The sequence below is a fragment of the Xenopus laevis genome, chromosome 1L (assembly GCF_017654675.1).
Source record: "Xenopus laevis strain J_2021 chromosome 1L, Xenopus_laevis_v10.1, whole genome shotgun sequence".
NCBI classification, from domain to species: Eukaryota; Metazoa; Chordata; class Amphibia; order Anura; family Pipidae; genus Xenopus; species Xenopus laevis.
Genome location: NC_054371.1, coordinates 208,040,798 through 208,066,899, shown reverse-complemented (window position 1 = coordinate 208,066,899; position 26,102 = coordinate 208,040,798). Strand labels below are relative to the sequence as shown.

Sequence of the window (26,102 nt, the reverse complement as noted above, 5' to 3'; positions counted from 1 at the left end):
TTCATGCATCTGATATTCAATGTATTTCAATGATAATGGAATCTTGGAAATGTAGCATGCAGGATTCCCTTCCGTCAATCATGTTGTGTCCAAACAGTCCGATGGCAAATCTTTTGTTTAATTTACTGATCAGATTCAGTTACTGGTCAGTTCCATTATTTTTAAACATGTGCAACTACATCCAAATTGTCAGGTGCAATCTGTTGATCTAAACACAAAAAATATCCTGTGTAGTTCTGCACTAAGGCTTCATTGCATGTTTGTAAGGCAGTCTGTAAGTATTGGTGCTGTTTAGTATATGTGTATGAATATATTTATGTGCATTTGCGTGTCATTTGTTTCCATAATCAGGGGCGATCCTGGCCCCTCTGCCACCTGAGGCAGCAGCAGTTGGTGCCGCCCCCCCTCCCCTGTGCGCTTACCTTTTTGCGCCTGAGTGGGTCCAGGGGGCTACGAGGGTGGCAGAGAGGGCCAGTATGCTAGCACAGGGAGCCTAACTACGCTCTCTGCGCTAGAAGAGCCGAATTTCTGGTTTGAAAAACGGAAATTCAGCTCTTAAAGTACCAGGAGCGGCATTTTTGCTGCCCCTGGTACCTAGTGGGGCGCTGTTGCCTGAGGCGACAGCCTCAACTCGCCTCATTGGCGAAGCGCCCATGTCCACAATATAAATATAGACAAAAGAACTAGATCTCAATCTATTAAATGAATCTAGTGAATGAAAAAACAGTGAAGACCCACAAATGCCACCCCTGTCACACTCAGGGGGCTATTTAATAAAATCTGAATTTATCTCATATTTTATTTAAAAAAACCACAACCAAACTCCCATAATCGATTTGACCTTATTTATTAATAACCCAATATTAATCGGATCTCGGAAAAACTCTATAAAAACAATCGAAAAACCTGAATCAAATTTTTCGGGCTTTTTTCCAGAATCTCTTGGTTTTTTACCGTTTTTGCCTTAAAACCTAGGGTAGGGTTCAAATTACCTAAGTAACCAAGCATAGATTTGAATAAGTGACTTGCATATGAATAGAAGAGGCCTGAATAAAAAGATGAGTAATTAAAAGCAATAACAGTAAATTAAAATAGCAATTACAGTAAATGTGTAGCTTTAGAGAGCAGTTGTTTTTAGATGGAGATCAGTGACCCCCATTTGAAACCTGTAATGAGTAAGAAGGTAAATAATTAAAAAACTATAAAAAATGCAAACCAATTGTAAGTTGCTTAGAATTAGTAATTCTATAACATACTAAGGGGCACATTTACTTAGTTCGAGTGAAGGAATAGAATAAAAAAAACTTCGAATTTCGAATGATTTTTTTGGCTACTTCGACCATCAAATTGGCTACTTCGACCTTCGACTACGACTTTGACTAAAAATCGTTTGACTATTCTACCATTCGATAGTCGAAGTACTGTCTCTTTAAATAAAACTTCAACCCCCTTCTTCGCCACCTAAAATCTAACGAGGTGCAATGTTAGCCTATGGGGAAGGTCCCCATAGACTTCCTAACAATTTTCTGATCGAAGGAAAATCGTTCGATCGATGGATTGAAATCCTTTGAATCATTCGATTCGAAGGATTTAATAGTTCGTACGATCTTAGGAAATGCGGTAAATCCTTTGACTTCGATATTCGAAGTAGATGGATTTTACTTTGACGGTCGAATATCGAGGGTTAATTAACCCTCAATATTCGACCCTAAGTAAATGGGCCCCCTAAAGTTAACTTAAAGGTGAACCACCCCTTTAATGATGCACAATTTTTTTTTATTACTCAATACAATACACACAATTTCTGAATAAGTTGAAAAGGTTTCATGAGCAGAATTAAGAAGGCAGGTTGATCCACAGTTAGTAATATCACAATTGTGTATAGGGTTATATCATAGTGGAAAAGTAATGTTGAGCAATATATTGTAAGATTTAAGATATTGAGCTTGGTTAGAGACATTTGTATAAGATCACTCATGGCTGTTTGTTAATGCTGTTGAGGTTCTTCCACACCAAGTAATCTGTGCTTGCCTGATCTTATTGTATTTGTCTTGTCATATGAGTTGTCGGTAGTGGACATGTAGCAGATTGTATTCTTTATTCCTGATAGAGCAGGAAGTGAGGCCTTTCATCTTTTAACAACAGGACATCTAGTGGCCAATCACAAGTGTGAGAATAGTGTATTACACTTTGGTGAGGTCTCAAGGTTTGCAAAGGGGTAAAATAGCCAGAGGTCCAAAAAGATATGCTTTTGAAAAATGGATGCAAATTGGGTTGAACATTCCCTCCCATAGATATAAATAAATAAGCATGTTCGCCATATGTATGCATTTAATTGCCTTCTGTATTTTAACCCCTACAGAAGTCGGATTGGGTTTTACAAATGTTATACATTCTGACCAATCAAAAACCACTTTATTTGCATTCCCTTCTATTCTACTACATTTCTAATAAGTGCCTTATTATTGTTTTTTCCCCAAACAATTCATCTCTTTCGAAAAATCAATGGGGAAGGGAAGGTCACATAAAAGGTAAAATGGCCCGTGGAGGCAATGCAATGGATTTGCGAGCGCAACTTGACAAAAGGATAGAAAGATTCAACGATCACACAGTTCATATCTGATCAAGTTTAAGTATCTGTAGCCTTTTTTAGATGGGGTCAGTGACCCCCCCCATTTGAAAACTGGAAAGAGTCAGAAAAAGGCAAGTTATTCAAACACTATAAAAAATAAATAATGTAGATCAGTTGAAAAGTTGTTTAGAATTAGCTATTCTTTAACATACTAAAAGTTAACTTAAAGGTGAGCCACTCAAGCTCCTCTGTCCTAGCATGAAATGCTGGCACCGCCTATGGTAATGTGACTTTTTGTGTGTGGTTCAAGTGACCTATGCTTTTGTGTTATCAGAAGGTGATAGACATATGGAAAACCCTATTGCTATAGTTACAGTTGTGTCTCAGACAACAAATAAGACTCAGCTTCCAAATGTTAATATTTCTTGCCACTGGCAGTACAAGATCAGGTTAAATACCATTTGATTTCTAGGGAGAAGCCCTGAAAGAGTTTGAACCTATTCCTTACTTTAAAAGGGGACCAACTGCATAGAAGCAGGAAGATGATAAAGGCTGTTGGTTTAAGGAGGGGACAGCCAAAAAAAATGTGGGACCCCTACTTGATAAACAACAAAATCAAGTATGAACCACAGCTGGAATACTCCTACCATAACTATTACACACTAAGGAACAGTGAGATAACATGTCAATTACCAGTGGCATTTTCTAGGCTAAAGACTGTCTCACACCGGAAGCCCTGAGTAAATGAATTGCCAGGGGTAGGCAACCCGCGGCTCCGGAGCCTCATGTAGCTCTTCATCCTGCTTGCTGCGGCTCAGGGTAGGACTCCACGAGTGTTTTCGGCGCGATCCAACACGCTGCGGAAAAACACAGGCGTCAAGTCGGATGCGACAGAAATAAGGTAAGTAATCGCATTGTTGGATGGTGTCGCAGCATTGATCCGACACGGATGCGCAGCATGCAGCGTCTGCATCCGACAGTCGTGTCGCATCGGATCAATGCTGCGACCAGGGGCTATTCGCGGGCTGTTGCCGTCTGAGGCAGCAACCCAGATGCCATCCCCCACCCCCGCTCTGCGCTTAAAAGTTTAGCGTTGGAGTAGGTCAAAGGGGGCTGCATCGCTAGCGCAGCAAGCCCATACTGCGCTTTCTGCACTAGCAGAGCCAAATTTCTGGTTTAAAAAACGGAAATTCAGCTCTTAAAGTTACAGGAGGCGGCTTTTTGCCGCACCCTTGTAACTGGCCGTTCACTGCCGCCTGAGGCAAGGTTCTCATCTTGCTTCACGGCCCTGGCTGTGACACCATTTGACAATGCTATTACTTACCTTACCTTATCTCCGTTTTCCGCAGCACGTCAGACTTGGCCAAAAACGCTCGTGAAATCCTATCCTCAGTCTTGCGGCTTTGCCTGTCATGTCGTCTATACATCCCTCGCACCTGCTGGTGGCTTCTTGAATGTGCGACCGCGGTAAGCTAACGGTAAGCTTACTGCGGTCGCACACTCTGGAATACGCCAGCAGGAGCGAGGGCTGTATAGACATCCCAGGAGTGACAGGCAAGACTGAGCCGCAGCAAGATGATTCCTCATGGTCCTTACCGAGTTCACACACTCAAGACAAGAGAAGGAAGATCAGCATGGAGCTTCAGAAACAGAAGTCACACATTAAACAGATGAGAACACTAGCATTTAATAGGGATATTCAGTGTTTAATTTATTACAAAGTAGGCCTACACATACACACTGCACTTCTGTTTGTTGTATTCTGTTGCTGTAACAGTTACAATTAAAAAAAAGGTTAAAACTTTTTAAAGTTTATAAGCTGTGTTATGTTTTGTGGCTCCAGACTATTTTTCTTTAGTGGAAGAGGGGGCAAAATGGCTGTTTTGTTAGTAAAGGTTGCTGAACCCTGCCCTAGAACCTGCACAACTGAGACATCACCTCCGCCCCAGTCTGAGCGGCAGCCGAGCCCTGCACTTCGCTGTCAGGTACAGTTTTCAAACTCCGTGCCCTCCCCTCTCATCCGCCTTGTGTGGGAGTCAGGACATCCAAGGCCACGCCCACTTCCAACTACACGCCATTCCACACGTAAATTCCGTAAGACCGACCGATACTGTACCTTTTACCTGCGTGTTACGCCTATTACGTAAAGTCACCATCCTCATTGGCGGATGCCGAAACACGGAATTATGGAGATATAGAAACGCCTGTACAGAGACAAATGCGATATCTGATGTAACAAAGAAAACCCAAACTTATACCCTTTAACTTATACATTACTTTTTTGAGTTTGACTAGCTACGCTGTTTACGCACCTGTTCGATGCTCTCGCCTCAGGTTACGCAGATTCCGTACTCGGCTAACTACGCCCAGGACATGTTAAACACGCCCCTCGGCTGGGTTGTCACTACGGATGTAAACCTGGCCCGAGGAAGATGGCGGCCGCGGCGGGGAGTCGGAGCGCGTCGTCTGGATTAACTGCAGCCGCGGGCGGCGTAGTGGTGTCCGGTAGCCCGGAGACAGGGGGACAGAAACTCCCAGAAGGGGCGCCGGGGGAGGGAGGGGGCGAGCAGCGAGCGGACTGGAGACGTAAGCAGCTGCGCAAAGTTCGGAGTGTGGAACTGGATAAGCTGGCGGGGAGAGAGACGGAAGCTCCGCACGTATTGGGAGCGAAGGAACAGGAGCCTGGTCCGGGGACCGAACCCGAGGAGCCGTCGGCGACCCACAGCACATGGTGAGAGGGGGATACCTGGATATAGTGCCCATGTGCTCCATGAGAGTCTAACTGCCACCTGTGCCTCTTACAGCACGTTACTCCTCCAGCCTGCACGGCTGTTCCTTTAATTGTTGCAAAACTACAACTTGCAGCATTCTCTGCTGAGCAGTCTCCTCCTGGGGCTGTAAGTGAGAGCTGGGCAGAAGGGTGCCACTTCCATTCCGATAGTGTTAGTACTGTCCTCACTTAATTCTGGCTGAACTGCAGCTTTCCCCATGCCCTGACCATTGTACTGAGTTCAACTACAGCAGAAGTTTTTCGTGTTCGACACCCTGAAAGCTTTACTGCTCATCTCTGCTGGGGGTTATAGTTGAGATTTTATTTCTTATAGCCCCAGCAAGGCTGTTACATGGTATAGTGCTCCCTAGTATCACAAAAGCACTTTTTTTGGGGAAAAATGTCTTAATAGATAAACTGCTATTTATATAAGGGATTCCCAAACTGTACCCCCCCCCCAGCTCTTGTTGAACTGCAAGCATCTGACAGCTAGATTTTGGTTTTTGTGCCAAATATGAAAGCATAGGTGTGCAACTGGCAGCCTCCCAATCATCTGTGTGACGGGCATGATGTATAAGTTCTGCTGCTTGTCAGGTGAGAGTTACTTGAAATGAGATGCCCCCTGCCTGTGTAACTCCTCCGAGATTGCTGAAATTGTTCCTTTACGCTGAGTTGGTAGGTTGGCATTCACTCTTACATTCGTTATTGTCAACTACTTGTATCTGCTTTATTGGCACAAGAACAATACTTCGAGCAGGATTATCTTTCAGGACAGGGGCTGCATGTCTCTTGTTACGTTGGGTCTAAATGGTCCTTATTATAGTAGCATGTTTGTCGTTTTCGTGTTTGAAAAAATGAAAGCTATTTCACATTAGTGGGAGTTGCAGTCCTGCAAGAGCTGATTATGCCAGGCTGGACATCGACATTTATGATTCCGCATTGACTGATCGCCTAATTGGTCTGTAATTGGTCTTGCTGTCGTGAGCTCTCCTGATCCCATGTAGAAATGCACAAAGTGCCTGTTTCCTGTTTTGTTTTTCATTGAGTTATTCAGAAGTCACAAGCTTGTGTCAGTGTTTCTCGCTGCCTCCGAGCGGCATGCAGTTGGGCTTTATGGATGCTTTTTTGGAAAGATCCTTATCTAAATACTTCTGGGCAGTGTATGCAAAATCTGATAATGTACTTCCAAAGAGCAGCGCAGGCAGATATATTTAGCTCTTGTACTTTGACTGTCTGTGTTTTCTTTTATTTGTGTGTATTTTGGTATGACACCCATTCAACCTGCAAGAGGTACTAGTGGTTTAGCATTCTAGTGCCTTTTTTTGCATCTGTTCCAGTATGTTCCTTTCCAAATATAAACGTTTTGTGTGTGTGTGTATATATATATATATATATATATATATATATATATATATATATATATATATATATATATATATATATATATATATATATATATATATATATATATATATATATATATATATATATATTTTTTTTTTTTTTGCTTTCGAGAATTGGCAAGGAATAGCCAAGGAATGGGTCTGATATATCTCAGCGTGGGAGTGTTTCAACCATTGGAACTTGTGTATGTGTGTGTATATATATATATATATATATATATATATATATATATATATATATATATATATATATATATATATATATAACAAAAAAACAGCACCAGGGGTCTTTGCAGTGAAGAAAACTTGTATTGTTACATTAGTATGTACAACCGACGTTTCGGTCCCTCTTGGGACCTTTATCAAGGTACCTTGACCTTGATAAAGGTCCTAAGAGGGACCGAAACGTCGGTTGTACATACTAATGTAACAATACAAGTTTTCTTCACTGCAAAGACCCCTGGTGCTGGTTTTTTGTTCTTTTTGTATCTGCATTCTACTCCGGGCACAGGGGCAGCTACAAGGTAGCTTTAATTGAAGGTGGGAGCTGTCCTGTTCTACATGTGTGTGTGTATATATATATATATATATATATATATATATATATATATATATATATATATATATATATATATATATATATATATATATATATATATATATATATATATATATATATATATATGTGTGTAGAAAGCTGACGCACACTGGGATTTCTCAAAAATAAATCATATTTTATTGGATCCAATAAAATATGATTTATTTTTGAGAAATCCCAGTGTGCGTCAGCTTTCTACATACATATACAAAAAAATTTTCTGACTAGCACCTGGGTCTCGACTCCAGTAAGTGTGTGCCGCAGCCCTTTCACATTTATATATATATGGAGAAAAAAAGGTTTTTATTTTAACAGAACAGTTTTTTTTCTGTTAAAATAAAAACCTATTTTTCTCCATAAATCCTGTGTGTGCTAGTTTCTTTTGAGCCATTGTAAATACTAATACATAGCTCTGCACCCATGCACCTTATACCAGTATACGTGCTGTGCCGGCATTTCTAGATAGATATATCTATCTATCTATATCTCTGCGCACTCTCAGGATTTAAAGATTTACTTAAACAGAAAGTACATGCAGAATACTCAACGTTTCGGTCCTATACTGGGTCCTTCGTCAGGAGCATGTACACAAGTAACAAACACATGTTTATATGTTTTTGTTGCTGTGGCACTCGGGTATATATGCATGATATAGTGTGGACTATGTTTGTGTGTTTGTATGTATGTATGTATGCGTGTGTATACAAATACAAGATTCCTCTGCACTCAACCCATTATCAATATATTTAAGACAGAGACATTTTGTGCATACTGCTACTGAAAAATGCCTTACCCTTTAAACAAAACAGGGATTGTTTGTCCATATATTGCAATATATTTAAGCTGGCCAACTACGTCAAAGTCATCCCATATCTGGCCAGTCCTATGCTCAATTTTCATCTGATTCATTAAGAATTCTATGGTTTAATTATACATTTTATAAAAGGGACAAATACGTTTTACCTGCAACTTACTAGCTGCTTTCAAAGTAAAACTCCCAAACTTGGGTATATTATATACTGTGCAATGATGAAGCCGCACTCGCAGGTCTTAGTAAAAAATGCTTTATTCAACGTTTCAGCCCTTCAACTCGGCTATATATATATATATATATATATATATATATATATATATATATAATGTTTAGATGTCAGTATTCCTGTGTGTGAAACCTAATTCTGTAGCCTTTTCAGCAACGTAAGCTCAACTGAAAAGTGTATGTATCATTTTATAATTTGCATTGAAAGACACAGGAATGTCTGTAGCTTCAGCTTGTGCCTCCATCTCGTTATCATTCCTATACACTATGGCAATCTGGTACAATTGGAGTTAATGGGCAGTAGTTTTTCTCTTCCCCTCTTTATTTGCAATTACGCTGGGCAAACCTAGGGGTCATGCAGAATCTCTCCCTTCCTGTCAGCTGCTTTCTCTCCCTTCTTGCATCTCCATTTGCTGCACACAATGCCTGCTCTGTTCCCCCTGTGTTTCCCAGCCAGGGTTACCTGTCACTTTGGGAAGATGTGGGAGCCCTCATGTGAAATTACTGGAAGTAGAAGCGGATTTGCCAGTGGCAACGCTACTATTTATGGAAATGAATCTTTGTAGGTAAGTGTAGCTTATCCTGTAATGGGTGAAGTGCATAATCCGTCCTTGTGCTGCTAAGTCATATGATTTCTATAAGGCAATCACTTCTGCTGGCTCAGTTTACTTCCAATGAGCCTGTCCTGCTGGCTGTGCACATTTACATTATGATTTACTATTTGCTTTAAATACATATTGCCTTTTATATACAATATACACTGTGTGTTTCATTTCTGCGTAGAATAAAATGGCTTGTAGTAATGCATTTCTAATAAAAATGATACAACGTTCCACTTGGTTTCCTTGTTTCAGCATAGGAAGTTACATTGTCTGTTTGCTTTGATGTTTACACGTTTCATTTAGACCATTTTCACTCATGTCTGGTGGTATGGATTGAATGTACAGGAGGTAATAAATTGCAGGGCAGCTACATTTAGTGCGGAAAAGATGGTGGATTTCCCGCAATATATTTCGTATGGGTAATGCAGTTCTTAACTTATAAAACAGTAGTTCCATTACTCTGCACTTTTGTGGATTGCAGACACAGTGCAGATACTTCAAAGGAACAGTAACACCAAAACCTGTTGCCCTCCTCTGGTACAACTGCTGTTTTTGTTTCAGAAACACTACTATAGTTTATATAAACAAGCTGCTGTGTAGCAATGGCGGAAATTGACAAAAAGGCTATAGGGCACGGGTTAAGGTGGCCATAGATGCAAAGATCCGCTCGTTTGGTTCGACATCGCCAAACAAGCGGATTTTTCCCCGATATGCCTTTAACGAGCATGGCTATATCGGGGGTAATCTGAACGTTCGGTCGTATGGCCAAACGATCCGATTTCGATGCGCAATGGGCTCAAACCTGTCCGATCGACCGATCTCCGCCGGATGAAAGATGTCGGCACTCTCCACACACGATCCGAAAATCGTACGAATCCTCGATTCGTACAATAGGATCTGTGCGTCTACGGCCAGCTTTAAATAGTGGATAACCGCACCATTAAGGTCAGGGCGCACGCTCAGAAATTAGTCGGCCAGCGACAAATCTCCTCTTCTTCGGGGCAACTAATATCCCCGAACTGCCTCCGCCGGCTAGATTCGCTGGCGGGATGGCACTCGGAGTGATCCGTTTTCCAAAGTTGCCTTACGAGAAAACTTCAGGCTACTTAGGAAAACAAAGCGCCCCCAAGAGGAGGAGATTTGTCTCCGGGCAACTAATCTCCCCAAATCAGAGCATGTGCCCTGACGCTTAAGTTCTACAGAGCTTATCTGCTGTGTAACCTGAGCCTTTTCTCCTTTGAATGGCTGCCCTTATTGCTACACAGCAGCTTATTAATATAAACAATAGTAGAGTTTCTGAAGCAAACACAGCAGTTTTACCAGTGCAGGGCAACACTGTATTATATTTGTATTACTTTCTAACACCTTAATTTTTTGATGTTACTGTTCCTGTAAGGCGCATGCATAATCTGACCTGTACACTAGAGATCAGCCAGTTTGTCGAGCGGATGGATACAGTAAAAGTATTTGACGGCTATTATTGTTGCATTTTTTCGAGTGATCACTGAGCTATTGAAACAACAGGAAGTGAAGAGGATCTGTGGCTTTTCTTCACTTCCTTTCAGCCAAGCAATAGAAATTTTCTATCAGAACAGATGATCCTCAATCCTACAGAATCCGCCACATTAAGGGTCAAAAAAAAAAAAAAACAACCCCCTCAAATTCCAATACGTTCCCAGATGGTTGGGCAATATCGTCCAAACTACCCCGACCAAATCTGGACTTGTATAGCCAGCTTTAGCCTGATTTGAGATTACAAGTCTGTGGTTTTGGTATATGTGCTCTCTCTAATATTCTCATCTCCACCCCATCATCAGGATGTATCTTAGAGGGAACACCCACTCAGTAGCCTGAAAATGTTCTTTTTTTTCCAGCTACTATTGGTTTAAAGTGACTTTGAAGAAGGAGAAAAAATACTGTAGACAATGGGGTTGTTTACATGGCTCCAACAGCAACCTGAATCACCGGAAGTCATTATTTATCTTTTATAGGTGTTTGCAAGATAATTGCACTTAAAGGAGTTGTTCACCTTCCAAGCAATTAGACTTTTTTCAATTACTTTGTTTTTTTTTGTATTTACAGTTTTACAAAAATTGAAGTGTAATGTTGAATGTTCCTGTCTCTGGTGTTTTAGTCTGGCAGCCCAGTGATCCAGTTGCAGATTCTGAACTGTTACAATTTGCACCATTAGGGTAAGGGAACACTGAGATTCGGGGAGATTTAGTTGCCCGGCGACTAATCGCGTCTTCTTTGGGGCAACTAATCTTCCCGAACTGCTTCCCCGTGTCTTCCGCCTGCTACAATGAAAAAAACGCCTGCGGCGTGGCACTCGCAACGCTTCGTTTTCCGAAGCCGCCCAAAGTTGCCTTGTGAGGCAAACTTTCCCTCTCGAATTGCTGTATAAGTCAGTGGGAGAGGTCCAGAATTTATGGGAGTTTAGGGGAGTTTTTAAAAACTGGCATGAATTCGAAATTTGACCTTTGATAAATGTGCCTCTAAATTGTAACCATTTAGATTCTGCACTTGAATCATTGAACTGCCAGACTCAAACACCAGAAACAGGGACATTACACTTTAAACTTGCTTGGGCCACTTGGCCAATTTTTTTTTATATGCTTGCATATATTGCATATATGCTTTCATATACTTCCTGCTTGTTAAGTAATTTCAGGCATCCATAGGTAATTTCCCTCTGGGTATTGCCTTCCCACAGGATGCCATTCGTAAAACCCTGACTACCATCACTGCATACTTATAGGAACAGTAACACCAAAAAATGTAAGTGTTTTAAAGTAATGAAAATATCATGTAGTGTTGCCCTGCACTGGAAAAACTGATGTGTTTGCTTCAGAAACACAACTATAGTTCATATAAACAAGCTGCTGTGGAGCAATGGCGGAAATTGAAAAACGGCTATATGGCTATAAGGTTAACTAATGGATAACAGATTAGACAGACAGAGCTTATTTGCTATCTGCTGTGTAACTTGAGCTTTTTTGAATGGCTGCCCCCATTGCTACACAGCAGCTAATTTATATAAACAATAGTAGTGTTTCTGAAGCAAACACACCAGTTTTACCAGTGCAGGGCAACACTGCATTATATTTTCATTACTTTAAAACACTTTTATTTTTTGACGTTACTGTTCCTTTAAGATAATGTGTTGGTGGATTGCTTCCCACTGATATGATTGTGGGGTATAGGTGCTACATGTCTCTGTGCTAATATGGCAGCTGCTATCCCAAACGAACAGAGAGCTTCTAGAGCTGTTTACTCCGGTATGGTAAAGCATTCTACAGAATAAATATAGTATTATAGTTTGCACTACTGTGGCTAATATATTGGCAATAAACTGCTTCGCTAGCTGTCCTTCTCCTTTAATAAATCACACAGATTCCCAAAGATGCTAGTAGCTGATTTGTGAAGGGAAGCTATGGCTCATGGAATTAATTAATGTAACTTAATTGTCTTGTTTTCCTGATTAAATCATTAGACCTGAAATATTATTATTTTACACGCTTTTCTTAGAGTACAAGGAATTTCCTGTAAATAATTCTGCATATCCTTCCACAGGAGCATTCTATATGGAGTTTTTTTTGTTGTGACCATTAATTCCAGTTTCAGTGTATAATTTATAGATTTCTTTTGTAACCTATAGCACTCAGGCTCGGTTTCTAAAATGTATTTTTAAACTCCTAGGACCCATTTTGCCAGGATTGTAGGATTGTTCTCATTGCTTTAGTGCTGGTGTTATACCGTTCTCGGTTTTATGACTTTATATTTAACTGTGGGCTTGCTTGCATTGCATTTTATTTATGCTTCCTGTTCTTTCCCAGCTACCTATAAAAATAGCCTCAGCCATCTTTCAGTATAATTCACTGAACTGTGCTGATTTTAATCCTCCTATACGGCGACAGTTCTGGATTCAGTCATGAGGATAATCACATATCCAATAAAGTTTCAGCTGGGGCAATTTAATGGGCTTCTGGGACATAACTTTTATATCGGAAGGCACATTTCCCCCACTTTTAGTCATAAATATTTTATGTCCAGGGTTATTAAATCTAAGGAATGTAGCTGCAAAACATGTATCTAAAGAAATATCTTTTTCACCCCTGTTTACTTCATAGTCCTGGTTAAGACTACTGTAGTATTTCAGGGTGTTTTTCTAAGTTTTCCAGTGTAAGCAGTCGGTAAAGTTAATAGTTCAGCAAATCTGTGCCACTGAGCAGTGGGTGAATGCCTGGAATGTTTGGTCTATTTCCCAGTTTCTGTACTGGAACCCGAAACTGACCCCAAGGTTAAATAAAGTTGATAAGTCGATGCTTACAATGTTGTACAGCTGGTCAGGTGCTTTCTGTTTCCCACAGGCTACTGTAATGCATTTGTACTGTAAGTAGCAATAAAATACAGTAGGCATGATAGTCACATTGGCTTATATAGTAGTCCAAATCAATGCGAATTACAAGCGCTAACCATCTACAGTCATTTTTAAGAACAAAATACCCCAAATGTCTTCATTTTAATGAACTGAAAGTGTCCTCTCTTTTAGTAAAAAAGTGATGTATGCCCCTTTTAGATTTTAAAGGGGTTCTTCGCCTTTAAATTAACTTGTAGTATGATGTTGAGTGTCCTAGTCTGAGATAATTTGTAATTGTTTTTAATTTATGTGGCTTTTGAGTTATTTAGCTTTTTACCCAACAGCTTTCCAGAGTGCAATCACCCTAACAACCATGCATTGAATTCAAAAACTGGAATATAATTTGAACAGGGCCTGAATGGAAAGAAGAGGGATAAAAGCAGCAATAACAATAAATATGTAGCCTTACAGAGCATTTGTTTTTAGATGGGGTCAGTGACCCACGTTTGTAAGCTGGAAAGAGTCTGAAGAAGGCAGCAAATAATTCAAAAACTATAAAAAAGAAAAAAAATGAAGGCTATTGAAAAGTTTCTTAAAATTAGCCATTGTTAGTTAACTTAGGGGCATATTTATCAAGGGTCGAATTTGAAAAGACCAACCAAAATTATGTCTACGTTTTTTTTGGCCGAATAGGTCCGTATTTGGGCGAATTCGAATCTTACAAATCAAAGTAATAGCGCATTCAATCAAATTAGAATCCAAGTTTTTCCCACAATAAAAGTCCACCAAACCGGTTTTAGAAGGTCCCACATAGGCTAAAACAGCAATTTGAATTTTTAAAGAGACAGTGCATGATAAATTTCAATATTCGAATTTTCGCATTTTTTTCAAATTCAAATCAAATTTGTACTATTTCCTAGTCGAGGTTCACAAAAATAACTCGAAATTCGCATTTTTAAAATTCATCTAGACCTTAGCTAAAGTTAAACCACCCCTAACATACTTGTTACTTGTTTGTTTTCTGTCTACAAATTGTGATTGTGTGTATTTCCTGCCTAACAACCCCATAGTCTGAGGAATTAACCTCTGTATACTTAATCAGTCAGTGTGAGTTTCTCTTAATCATCACAGCTTCATATTTTGGAAATATTGGTGTCCTGTAAAAAGAAGAGGCCTGCCAGTGCAAGAGGCAGATCCTAGAGTGCACCAAAATAGCTCTAGAGTGAAACATCTCACAAATGGGAACCCCAACTTTTAATGGTGTGTAAGATTGTTTCATAAACTGGTTTAGTTCCCCTTTAAGTCTGTTACTGTTCCTTACATGCATATCAACATGAGAACAGATTTTGTCTGCTTACATTACTTCCTTCTGATCAGAAAACACAGTAAAGTGAATTCCTTGTACAAAGTGCACAGGACAGCATCCCACAAGGAAATATTTTAACGATAAACAATGTGGAATTTCATCTTTGCTCTATAGGTTTCAAGCGGCTCAAATAGAACGCTCTTGTTACATATCACAAGTCACAAAGAAATATCTAGAAATCTTTTACAGAAAATAACATGTCTAATATACGGTAAAGACAAGGTTACATGTGCATGATTTCTGAGCCAGCCACCCTCCTTGGAATTGAGCCATAATGTGGAGATTTCTTTTTTTATCACAAATTTTTACTTTGAAGAGGTCCAGGCTAGAGTTTCTTTACCTTTCTTTTGACTTCTCTTCTTATTTAGCTGGATACAAATATTGGGGGTTACCAATTTGCTTGTCTCAATCCTTCTTTTCTTAAAATAAATATTATGGTGGGTAGTTCTATCCCATGGCCAGCCTTTGACATTTCAAAACTACAATTCCCATCATCCCTATGTCAGGCAGAGTACTGGATTAAAACTGGAATTTGTAGTTTATAAAAACTCTATCCTTTATAAGTCGTCTCGGGTAAGAATTTAGTGGTCTTGAAAGATCCGAATCTTGTGGCAAAAACTAGACGTTGGCACTGTTCCATTGCTGTCCTGTGGGATAAATTATATGATGAAGAGTGATACTCGAGAAGTAATCCCATTTTTTTCTTTGCCATTTCTTGTTGCATGAAATGGCATATTGTTCGATATTTCTGACATTTAATGCTTTGACTGGCAGCCGCAATTAACCCCCAAGTTAGTAGGCCTCTTAAAGGGGTTATTCACCTTTGAGTTTGCTTTTGTTATGATGTAGAACGATATTCTTATACAATTTAAATTTGGTTCTCATTTATTACTATTTGTAATTATAGACTTAACAATTGACTTAAAGGGGAACTAAACCAGTTTATGAAACAATATTAAAGGGGAACTCCACAAAAACATAACATAAGCTTTTTGAAAGGTAAACATATGAAGCAAATTTGCAATATACATCAATTAAAAAATATTCAGACTTTTAATGGTTTCTGACAGTTCCCTAAGTCTAGCCCCCTGCTCTCCTGCTGATCTGTCTGACTACTTTGCTAAGCTGGCTGACTACTGTTACTTTGTATCAACAGCCATCTGTCCTCAGCCTGCATCCTCCAAACCCCACAATTCCCTGCACATGTGATTTCAATAAGATGCAGATTTCAAAAGTTGCAGTTAATAAATTTGAAACTTTACAGAGCATTTGCTTCATTTCAGTCAGAAGAAGGCAAATCATTATTTACTTTCTATAGTTTAACAAAGACCAATAGAAAAGAAATGGTCATTCTATAACATACTAAAAGTTTGTTAAAGGGGACCCGTCACCCAAAAAAATTATTCAAAATCCTATTTATCACATTAGTCAAGCAAAATTTAACTTTAATTACACTGTATAAATTATTTGAATCTTGTTTCCTTCAGTCTGGGAATTCAAAATTATAGCAAGCAGGCAGCAGCCATTTTGTGGACACTGTTATTAAGACAAGCCTTGCATCATCTCAAAATCTTGTTTGTGCACCAAAATGAGGGACCCGATGTCCATTTCTATGCACTGGCTACACAATTAAATGGTGAAGAGAACGGGGGAATGTGGGGAGAGCAGTGACATCTAGGAAGTGCTGAATGGAAAGTGAAAGTAATTGCCTGCCCCGCCTCTATGCCCATGGCATAGAGGAGGGGCAGACAATATTTGATTGACAGCTGAGATTTTTAAATAAGCTTACAACGGCCATGAATGCTTTAATAAGAAATAGAAATTGGATTTCATGTTTAATTTGAAAAGGACTTTTATTATACAGATTTTTGTGTCTGGGTGACAGGTCCACTTTAAAGGCGAACCACCCCTTTAAGGGTTCTAGAAGCTGATTCCTTTCCCAAAATGTTTTTTTTTGTTTTCACATATATGAAGGCTTTTACATATACATAAACCTATTTTTCAAATCACAATACCAGCCTCAGTCTTTGATAAATCTTATCCCCTAGTTTTGTATTTGCCCTCTCATGTTTTCCTGCTAGTGGATCAGTATGCTTGGCTTTCAAAACTGTTACAATGTAAAGCATTACTTGATCCATTGCCCACTGAGCTTTGCTATAGTCTTAAAGGAAAACTAAAGCTTAACTAAAGAAGTAGCTAGAAATGTTGTACCTTATGTTTTGGCCTTCTGTACCAGCCCAAGGCAACCACAGCCCTTTCACAGTAAAGATCTGTGTCTCCAAAGATGCCCCAGTAGCTCCCCATCTTCTTTTCCTGCTGATTCACTGCACATGCTCTGTGCTGCTTTCACGTACTGAGCTTAGAGACCCACTCACAATATACAGTACACATAGAATAGAAATGTCACAATATAAGGCTGACTAATAATTAATACAGATAATTACTACATGGCAGAACCAGTGCAATTAGCATCAGAATTTAATAATCAGCCCTGTAGCATCATCTTATATTACAGACAAACCTCATTTTCTGCTTGATAATTTGTAACGACCCCTAAGCTTAGCTTCTCAACAGCTGGTTAGAGCCCACTAAGCATACGAGTGTCAGACACTTTCCAAGATGGTGACCCCCTGTGACAAGTTTGAAGTCCTGGATCATTGCTGCTATTGACAAGCTGGAACTTTAGGCTGGTGCAATAAGTCCATTTTTAGCCATATTAACTTTTAGGGTTTAGTTCTCCTTTTAATACATTAGTTGCATGCTTCCAGAGTTTATATGAGCGGAGGCTAAACTTTTTCATTTTTTAAAACCTACATTTGTTAGAAATCGCAGTACCTGTAGTAGAAATTGCAAAGCAGCTGAAGAAAAGTAATAAATTCAAGCAAACACAAGAACTGGAGAATGTGATGGACTCTAGTTGCACCTCCTTTCCCATCATCCCATGATAAGTGGGTGCACACATACCTCCATGTTTAACGTGTGCGTTCCTTTATGTATGGATTTAAAGCCAGCACTAATACACAGAGCCTGCCATGAGACAAACCAAGCGCTGCCATTGTGCAGTGTCATCACAACACATCCACCATACGACTCTTTGTTTCTACTGAGAATTTCCTGCCTTTCAGCCTTGGCAATTTGCTGCCCTTGCTTTATCACTGAAGGATTCTGACCTTTTTCTGCCCCTTCCCTGCCCATCGCTGCTTATTTGTGGACTGATCTGATCACGTGGCTAAGTGCAGGCTTGTGCATTTCCATGTATACACAGGCAGGGTAAGGCCTGGTTTTTTTTTTTTGTTTTTTTTTATCACGTTGCCTAAAAATTGGTGGGATCCAATGTTTTTGGCCAGATCCATGGGCGTAACTACAGAGGAAGCGGACCCTGCGGCTGCAGGTGGGCCCTGGGGGTATAGGAGCCCCATAAGGTCCTAATTAAAGAGCAATTAAACATATATTGGGGAAAAAGGACAACCTCTGCATATTTGGGGGGCCCTAAAATTAATTTGCTATAAAGCCCAGTAACATCTAGTTACGGCAATGGCCAGATCAATTGTTTTGTACAGACAATGTGCATTGGCATGGCCAGTTTAAGGCTTTTTAATCGATGAATTTTGGGGCATATGCTATCTTAAAAGTAAGGACTGTGCACTGGTCCACTTCAAAATACTACATATAAATTAGAAACATGCACAGCTTCTTACTTAAAACATTTATCAGTGCATTTTAACCACAGCAGAAATTCATATTAATACATTCAAAAACACAGTGCAGTGCAGTGCCCTCTCCCACAGTCTGCCTACCTTGTGTTAGCTACTCCCTCCTGACGTGTTTCGCGCTATTGGGCGCTTCATCAGAGGAGGTCCTTCATCATCCTCTGATGAAGCTCCCAATATTACAACTAAAAAAGAATAGGGATGCACCGAATCCACCTTTTTGGATTCGGCTGAACCCCCGAATCCTTCACGAAAGATTCGGCCGAATACCGAACCAAATCTGAACCCTCATTTTCATATGCAAATTAAGGGTGGGAAGGGGAAAAATTTTGTGCTTCCTTGATTTCTGACAAAAAGTCACGCAATTTCCCTCCCCGTCCCTAATTTGCATATGCAAATTCGGATTCGGTTCGGCCGAATCCGAATCCTGGATTCGGTGCATCCCTAAAAAATATAAAAATACACTTGTTGGGTTCAGAATGAATTTTTACATGATAGAGTGAATTATTTGCAGTGTAAACAGTGTAATTTAGAAAGAAAAACTACACCATAAAAATCATGACATTATCCCTTTAAAATGCCCCACATGGCAAATGCAAGTTTAAACAGCAGTAGGTATGGAGCCCAACAAAGCTTGTGGCAACCTGTTCAGGCACAGTGTAAAAAACAGTTAGGATTTATTTGCCTTACAATACAGTAATTATTTCCTTGTGTGCTGCAACTGAAATCTGACACTGTATTTCTCTTAATTTTGTAGTCTGAAAGCTTGTAAATTGTTTTTGCTTTCTTTGGTTTGGATGGAATTCCAGTGTGGTCTTCCAGGTGTAACTGATTCCCGTGGTCAGCTTCTCTTTAGATTCAGCTTCAGAAACAAACTATACTTTATACTCTGGAATTTAAAATCAGCAACATCTACTGAGCCACAGCTTGCCCATCCCTATTATGGGCTCTGTACACAAACCAAGGCTAAGTTAAAATGTGTTTAAATACAATGGAAGTGCTACTGATTTGGCCTGTCAATGCACATTGGCTGGTCCTTTGTCTCATAAGTAATTCAGTATATATGCAAGTTCATGTATTAACAAAAACAGGGGTTTTTAGTTACAGAGTTGTGATCATAAAGTTGATAAGCCACCATACCACGTCAAGGTAAACTTTTTAACTTGTTTCAGTGCTGGGCTGTGATAGTACAAATTGCATTCTTATGGCCCATGCCATATATACAGAAATGCATGTTGAATGCATAGCTGCATCTGTTTAATTTAATTACTAATGAGCTGCTGAATGTGCTGGCACTCCATACATTGAAAGTTACAATCTGTGACTTTAAAGGAGAACTAAAGCTCAACTAAAGAAGTAGCTAGAAATGTTGTACGTTATGTTTTGTGCTTCTGTAGCAGCCCAAGGCAACCACAGCCCTGTAGCAGTAAAGATCTGTGTCTCGAAAGATGCCCCAGTAGCTCCCCATCTTCTTTTCTGCTGATTCACTGCACATGCTCTGTGCTGCTGTCACTTACTGAGCTTAGGGACCCACTCACAATATACATATAGAATAGATATGTCCCAATATAAGGCTGATAGATAATTACTACATGGCAGCATAGAAACCAACTAGCCTTAGAAAATTCATAATCAGCCCTGTACCATCAGCTTTTATTACAGACCAACCTCATTTTTCTGCTTGATAATTAGTGATGACCCCTAAGCTTAGCTTCTCAACAGCTGCTCAGAGCCCACTGAGCATGTGAGTGTCGCAGACACTTTCCAAGATGGTGACCCCCTGTGACAAGTTTGAAGTCCTGGATCATTGCTGCTATTGACAAGCTGAAACTTTAGGCTGGTGCAATAAGTTCAGTATATAAAGCATGGCAGTTTTAGCTGTATTCATTTGTAGGGTTTAGTTCTCCTTTAATCACTGTATGAGAAAGATGACTATTAAAGCACAATTCTTTATTTCACATTTATTGTTTCCCCTTTGCATGAAAAGAGAGTATGGCAAAGTGGGCAAGTAAAGCGTAACAACCCATCCATGACGCTGATGTTTTCTGTTCTTTTATGGGAATCTAAATCTTGACCTTAATATCCCTTTTCATGCACTGGTTTCAGGAACATCCCCCCCCCCCCCCAACCAAAAGGACTTTGTCAGCTAACTGAGGGGAAAATTGGTTTATGCTTCCATGCTGAAACAAGTTTGACTTGCTAACCACATCCTAAAGTTGCATATCACAACGTAAGGGCTAATTTACTTTGCTCTTGTCTGTACCGTTCAGAGTCTGGCTAAATGTAACTTTAGTATATAAACACCACATAAAATCTTCTCTATCACGGTCTTGAACAAAAGTCTGTAACACAGTCAGTATAGCTCACCCTTGTGGGATATTCAATTAAATGGGCAACATTTTAAGATACTTTTATGAGGCTTGAGCAGTAAGAAACCCAGATGAAAGCATCAGGCTGTCAGATGGTAAAGTGCTTTTCATAAACTCCAGAGGATACATTTCCACTGCTCCAGATTCCATTGGTGACAAACTTCAGTCACATTAATTCATTGTGCATGCTTCTATAAAGCTCCCAACTGCTGAATTTGCTGCTGGAGGCAATTTGCAATATTTATTCGCCTTTTTCTTCGTACCGCCTGTGATGGTGCTATGGGATAGCTAAATCACCTTGAACAAGATGGTCTGGGGGCATCAAGTTCATCGGTTGCTGGTGTTTGTACTGAGGGGCAATAAATCACAGTCTCATGTCCAGTGTAAACATAAGCTGCCCATCGACTCAAAGATCTGCTCGTTTGGCGACATTGCCAAACGAGCGGATCTTTCCTGATATGCCACTAACGGCAGGGCTATATCGGGGGTAATTCGATCGAATTACGATACACCAAGGGGCTCCGACAGGTCGGTCGGTTAATAATCAAACCTTCCCGATCGATATCGTGGCCAGATATCGATCGGGAAGACCCTTTGGAAGCCCCCATACACGGGCAGATAAGCTGTCAAATTTGTCCAAACGACCGATTTCGGCAGCTTTATCTGCCCGTGTATGGCCACCTATAGTCTCACTCTCCTGTAGATTGTCTGTTGCAAGTTGTAATATATACAGGAGGTGTAGCATGCTTTTTCTAAAGAATCTGTAGCCTCCTTTAGCAACACGTCTTAATCTCTTTAATTTACTGTCTTTTGATTCTTTCCTTTTAATTTTTCTGGTTCACCTTACATTTAGTATGTTATAGAATGGCTAATGCTAAGCGACTTTTCAATTGGCCTTCATTTTTTTTTTTTGTATAGTTTTGGATTATTTGCTAACTTCTGACTCTTTCCAGCTTTCGAATGGAGGTCACTGACCCCATCTAAAAACAAATGCTCTGTAAGGCTACCCATTTGTCACTGCTACTTTTTATTGCTCATCTTTCTATTCAGGCCTCTCCTATTCATATTCCAGTCTCTTATTCAAATAAATGCATGGTTGCTAGGTGGACCCTAGCAACCAAACTGCTGAATTTGCAAACTGGAGATGTGTTGAATAAAAAGCTAAATAACTCAAAAATCACAAATAATAAACATTTAAAACCTATTGCAAATTGTCTCTACATCATACTAAAAGTTAACTCAAAGATAAAGAACCCCTTTAAGCCTTCCATTTTACTTATGCTAGTTGAAATAAATATCTATTGGAAAATTTTATTTCCTACAATTCTCTCGTAATTAAGATTGCATAAAGACACACGTGTAGTCATAATTATGTACTGACCCAAGCATAGAGATTACTTTGGTCAGTGCAAATTGTACTGTTCAAACATTGTTGTGGGGTGGAACTTGCAAAACTGTAATTTTACTGCAACAAGCATGGTACCTGTTATCCAGAATGTTTGGGACTTGGGCTTTTTCAGATAACAGATCTTTCTGTAATTTGGATCTTCATACCTTAAGTCTACTAGAAAATCATGTAAATATTAAATAAGCCCAATAGGCTGGTTTTGCTTCCAATAAGGATTCATGTTGTCTTAGTTGGGATGAAGTACAAGCTACTGTTTTATTATTACAGAGAAAAAGGTAATGATTTTTTAAAAATTTGAATAATTTGAATAAAATGGCATCTATGGCAGATGTGCTTTCTGGATAACTGCTCTTTGTATAACAGATCCCATACCTGTATTAATAATGAAAGTAAAATTATGCTTTGTGAATTTTGTTTTATATTTATCAAAAGGAAAATTCAATTCTTTTAGATGCCAAAATACTTTTATACTTGTAACGTTTTTTTGGTTTCAAAGGTATTTTACTTTTTCTGTTATGTCTGTTACAGTATTCTGGTAACTGTATCTTCCCTGTTACTGTTCCGTGGGACACACATCTAGGCACAGTACAAGGGTTCCAAATTTTTAACAGCAGCTTATTTTCCTTGCTATTTGGTCTGTGCTTGAAGAAATCTATTATGTGATGTTTTATGAGCCGTTCGTTTTCTTCCCCCCAAGTTTATTAGTGTGTCCCTTCCCTGAACTCGCCTGTTTTTCCTTCCCTCTTATGACTTTCACCTGGTGGCTGAAGTTTTTAAATGAGAAGATCTTCATTTTCCCAGCACTATGTTTAATTTGTTTTTATTATTTATTTTTAAGAATAGGCTTTTTGTGTTTCCATCTACAAGGGGAAGCCCTTTTGTATCTGTCTTGTACTGCAAAGGTCACAAATTAAAACCTCTGAAAAGGCTGCAGCATAAGAGGAAACTGGAGATTAGTAGTATGTTTTAAACTTGAAAGAGGAAAGACAGGTCATGGGGTGGGAAGCGGTGAAAGAACTCGGAGAGTAGGACTTGAAGGATCTGGGTGATTAAGAACCAGTGCATGAGTTAAAGGCCTAAGAAAGGATCAAACGTTAAAGGCTTTGACCACCTGCAATTATAATTCCTTTGTGAAGGTTAGAAGCAACTTCAAACGAGAAAGTTTTGCTGCCAGTTTCCAGGGCTGTTCTCCTGAATATATCTCTCTGCTTTCTCATGCTTTCCATGCTGGATTTTGGAAAGTACAGAATAAACAATAAAAAGGCACCCAAACATGTAAACACTTCAGCCTTTAAGGGCATGTAAGGCAAAAAAATAAAATTGAATTTTTACTTTCTTTAGTGAAAAAGGAACCTAACTCCAATATACTTTAATTAAAAAATGTGTACAGTTTTTATAAGAAACCTGACTGTATGCAGTGAAATTCTCCCTTCATTTACTGCTGTGGATAGGAATTGTCAGATGGTCCCTAACTGCTGAGCAGGGAAACAATCATACTTATGAACAGCGGGAGGAGCCCCCGCCTTCCCAGCCCTGCAGAATTCAAGCAGCTTTGTTTGACGATCCCTAAACAGCCCAGAGCACATTGAGCATGTGCACAGTCTTGGTCTTGCAAAGATGTTTAACAAAGTTACAAGATGGTGACCCCCTGTAGCCAACTTTGAAAGCATAAATTATTTGTTTGATTAGGCTTGTGGTGCAGTAAGTTCATGTTTATATTTCGTAAACAAAATACAGCATTTCTAGCCTTATTCTATTTTAGACTTTACATGCCCTTTAAAGGGAAAAATATACATTTTCTTTATAGAGTATAGTCTATCATTCTACAAAGCGACAATGTGCTGTGCATACTTTTGTGTGTGTGGAAGCAATTAATGCCTGTGTTGAAGCATAATTATTCTATACCAAAGCAAATGTGCTGGAGGGACGTCTATAATGAGTTCATTGAACAATGCCATATATGAGATCCATTCATTTACTATTAGTATTTACTGTTTATGCTTTAGAAAGGGAATTTGCCTACTTTTTTACTGCTGAATATTTTTTAACCTTGTAACTTTACAAAAAGCAGTACTTTTTCCAATTCAGGGCAATTTCTTACAAAATATTTTAACAACTATAGTTAGCGGTATATACTTCCTACTGACGCCAACAGTCATTTTATCACCAACAACTGCAGGCAATCCTTGTCAATTATCAGATGCATTTGTAGCAGTGATAACATTTCTACGTGACCTATCGCTCACAAACAACAGCAATATTTACATATTTGTAGTGTTTCTATGGCATACAGTGTGCATGGGACATGGGTCAATGTGTAACATGGGAGCAAATATGCAGGTCATACGCTTCTAAAAGCTAATCAATACATGGTGACAATTGACACTTTGTTGTCCTGGTAACTAAAATATTTTCATTATAGTCAGGGCACAGTGATTGTGGTAATTACATTGTAATGGGCATTTGTGTGCAACTTTTTGCACTGGAAATTCTAGACAAATTTAACAAAGTAAATTAAGGCTGTAAGGTTAATGTCAGACCTAGGGAAAAAAGTAATCATATACTGCCCAATGCTGCCCTTTTAGCAGTGTCAGGAATAGCATCCACCACTAGAGCAGTTTCAGGCCCAAAATATGCCCTGCATTTGCAATGAGAGGAGCATGCCATTTCTGTCATTAGCAAAAGACAAAGGCAGTATCATGCATGTATATGCAGTTTCACCTCTGGCGTTTTCCTACTTGCGTAGAAAAAAATCGGCCTAAATCAAGTACAAAATGCCTTTAGTTAAATCTACTCAGAGGTTATATGGATTCAGGCTTGGCTGGATCATAGTGTTTATTTACTTTAACAGGGAAATCCCCACCAAAATTATAATTAGTTTAATTTTTTTAACATTTTTTACAACAGCAAGTCTAGGAACCTGTAGTAACCAGTCACCAGTTAATCATTTGTGTTATACTTGAAAAGGGAGCAGCTAGGGAGCATGGCTTAATTAAATGAAAGCAGACCCACAGACAAAGTGTTAAAGGTATTCTTTTTCGAAGGGTGGATTTTTTTTTTCTATGATGCAGTCTAGAGGGGATGTCCAAATACAGCCCATAATATCATACTCACCAATACAGCCCATAATCATACTCACCAAGGCAGTTGTGGGGTCGGGTGCACAACCCCAAACCTGTAGCTAAGGGAGGCTGATACCACAGTTTTGCCTGCATTCCAATGTGGTGCAATGCGTTGCGACGAAATGCAGGTGACAAGTTGGAGGCGCCAAATATAATGGAAGTGATAGAAACATCGCAGGTACAAACTACACACAAACACGACTATCTGATGGAGACGCAGCGTTCACATCCGACAGTCGTGTCTCGTCGGATACATGTAGTTTGTACCAAGGATGTTTCTATCGCTTCCATTATATTCACGCCTCCGACTGGTTGCCTGCGTTGCAGCGCAGCGCATCGCACCACATCACTCCGTGGAGTTCAGCTTAATGAGCCGGATCACCGAACATGTTTTGTATGCTGCTGCAGACCTGATCACGGGTGATCAAAGGGGATGTTTGGCTAAAAACATGACTCAAAATAGTGTAGCGAAAGGCAAGTGAATAAGTCTTAAGAGGAAAACTGACTTGCTGCTAGGGCTAAACTCCCCAAGCACGTTTGTCGGATGATTTCAGATCAACAAAACACATCCGACAAGTTGGATGTAGTCGCACGGTTCAAAATATAATGGGACTGATGTAAAAATCTGATGAGTGATCTACACGTAAAATTTTCCATCCAAGGCGACACAACTGTACCATTCAATGTCGGATGAAGATGCATGAACAAACTACATCATCTAATCCAACTTCACATTCTAGCTATAGGGGGTTCAGTTTTTGTAGCATCCAACAAAATCTTGTG

General features: G+C 39.5%; 1 protein-coding gene across 2 annotated transcripts in view; it reads left to right on the top strand.

Annotated features, from left to right (window-relative positions):
* The first annotated feature begins 4,988 nt into the window (after positions 1 to 4,988).
* map3k1.L (mitogen-activated protein kinase kinase kinase 1, E3 ubiquitin protein ligase L homeolog) overlaps positions 4,989 to 26,102 on the top strand; it is a 56,380-nt gene continuing 35,266 nt past the window's right edge. Inside the window, exon 1 of one of the 2 annotated variants that reach the window (XM_018266062.2) lies at positions 4,989 to 5,303. In XM_018266062.2, the coding sequence (XP_018121551.1) occupies positions 5,005 to 5,303 (299 nt within the window). In that variant the 5' untranslated portion in view covers positions 4,989 to 5,004. Of the gene's footprint in view, positions 5,304 to 8,537; positions 8,949 to 26,102 lie in introns of those variants that run through there. The other variant, XM_041569304.1, reaches the window with a different exon arrangement.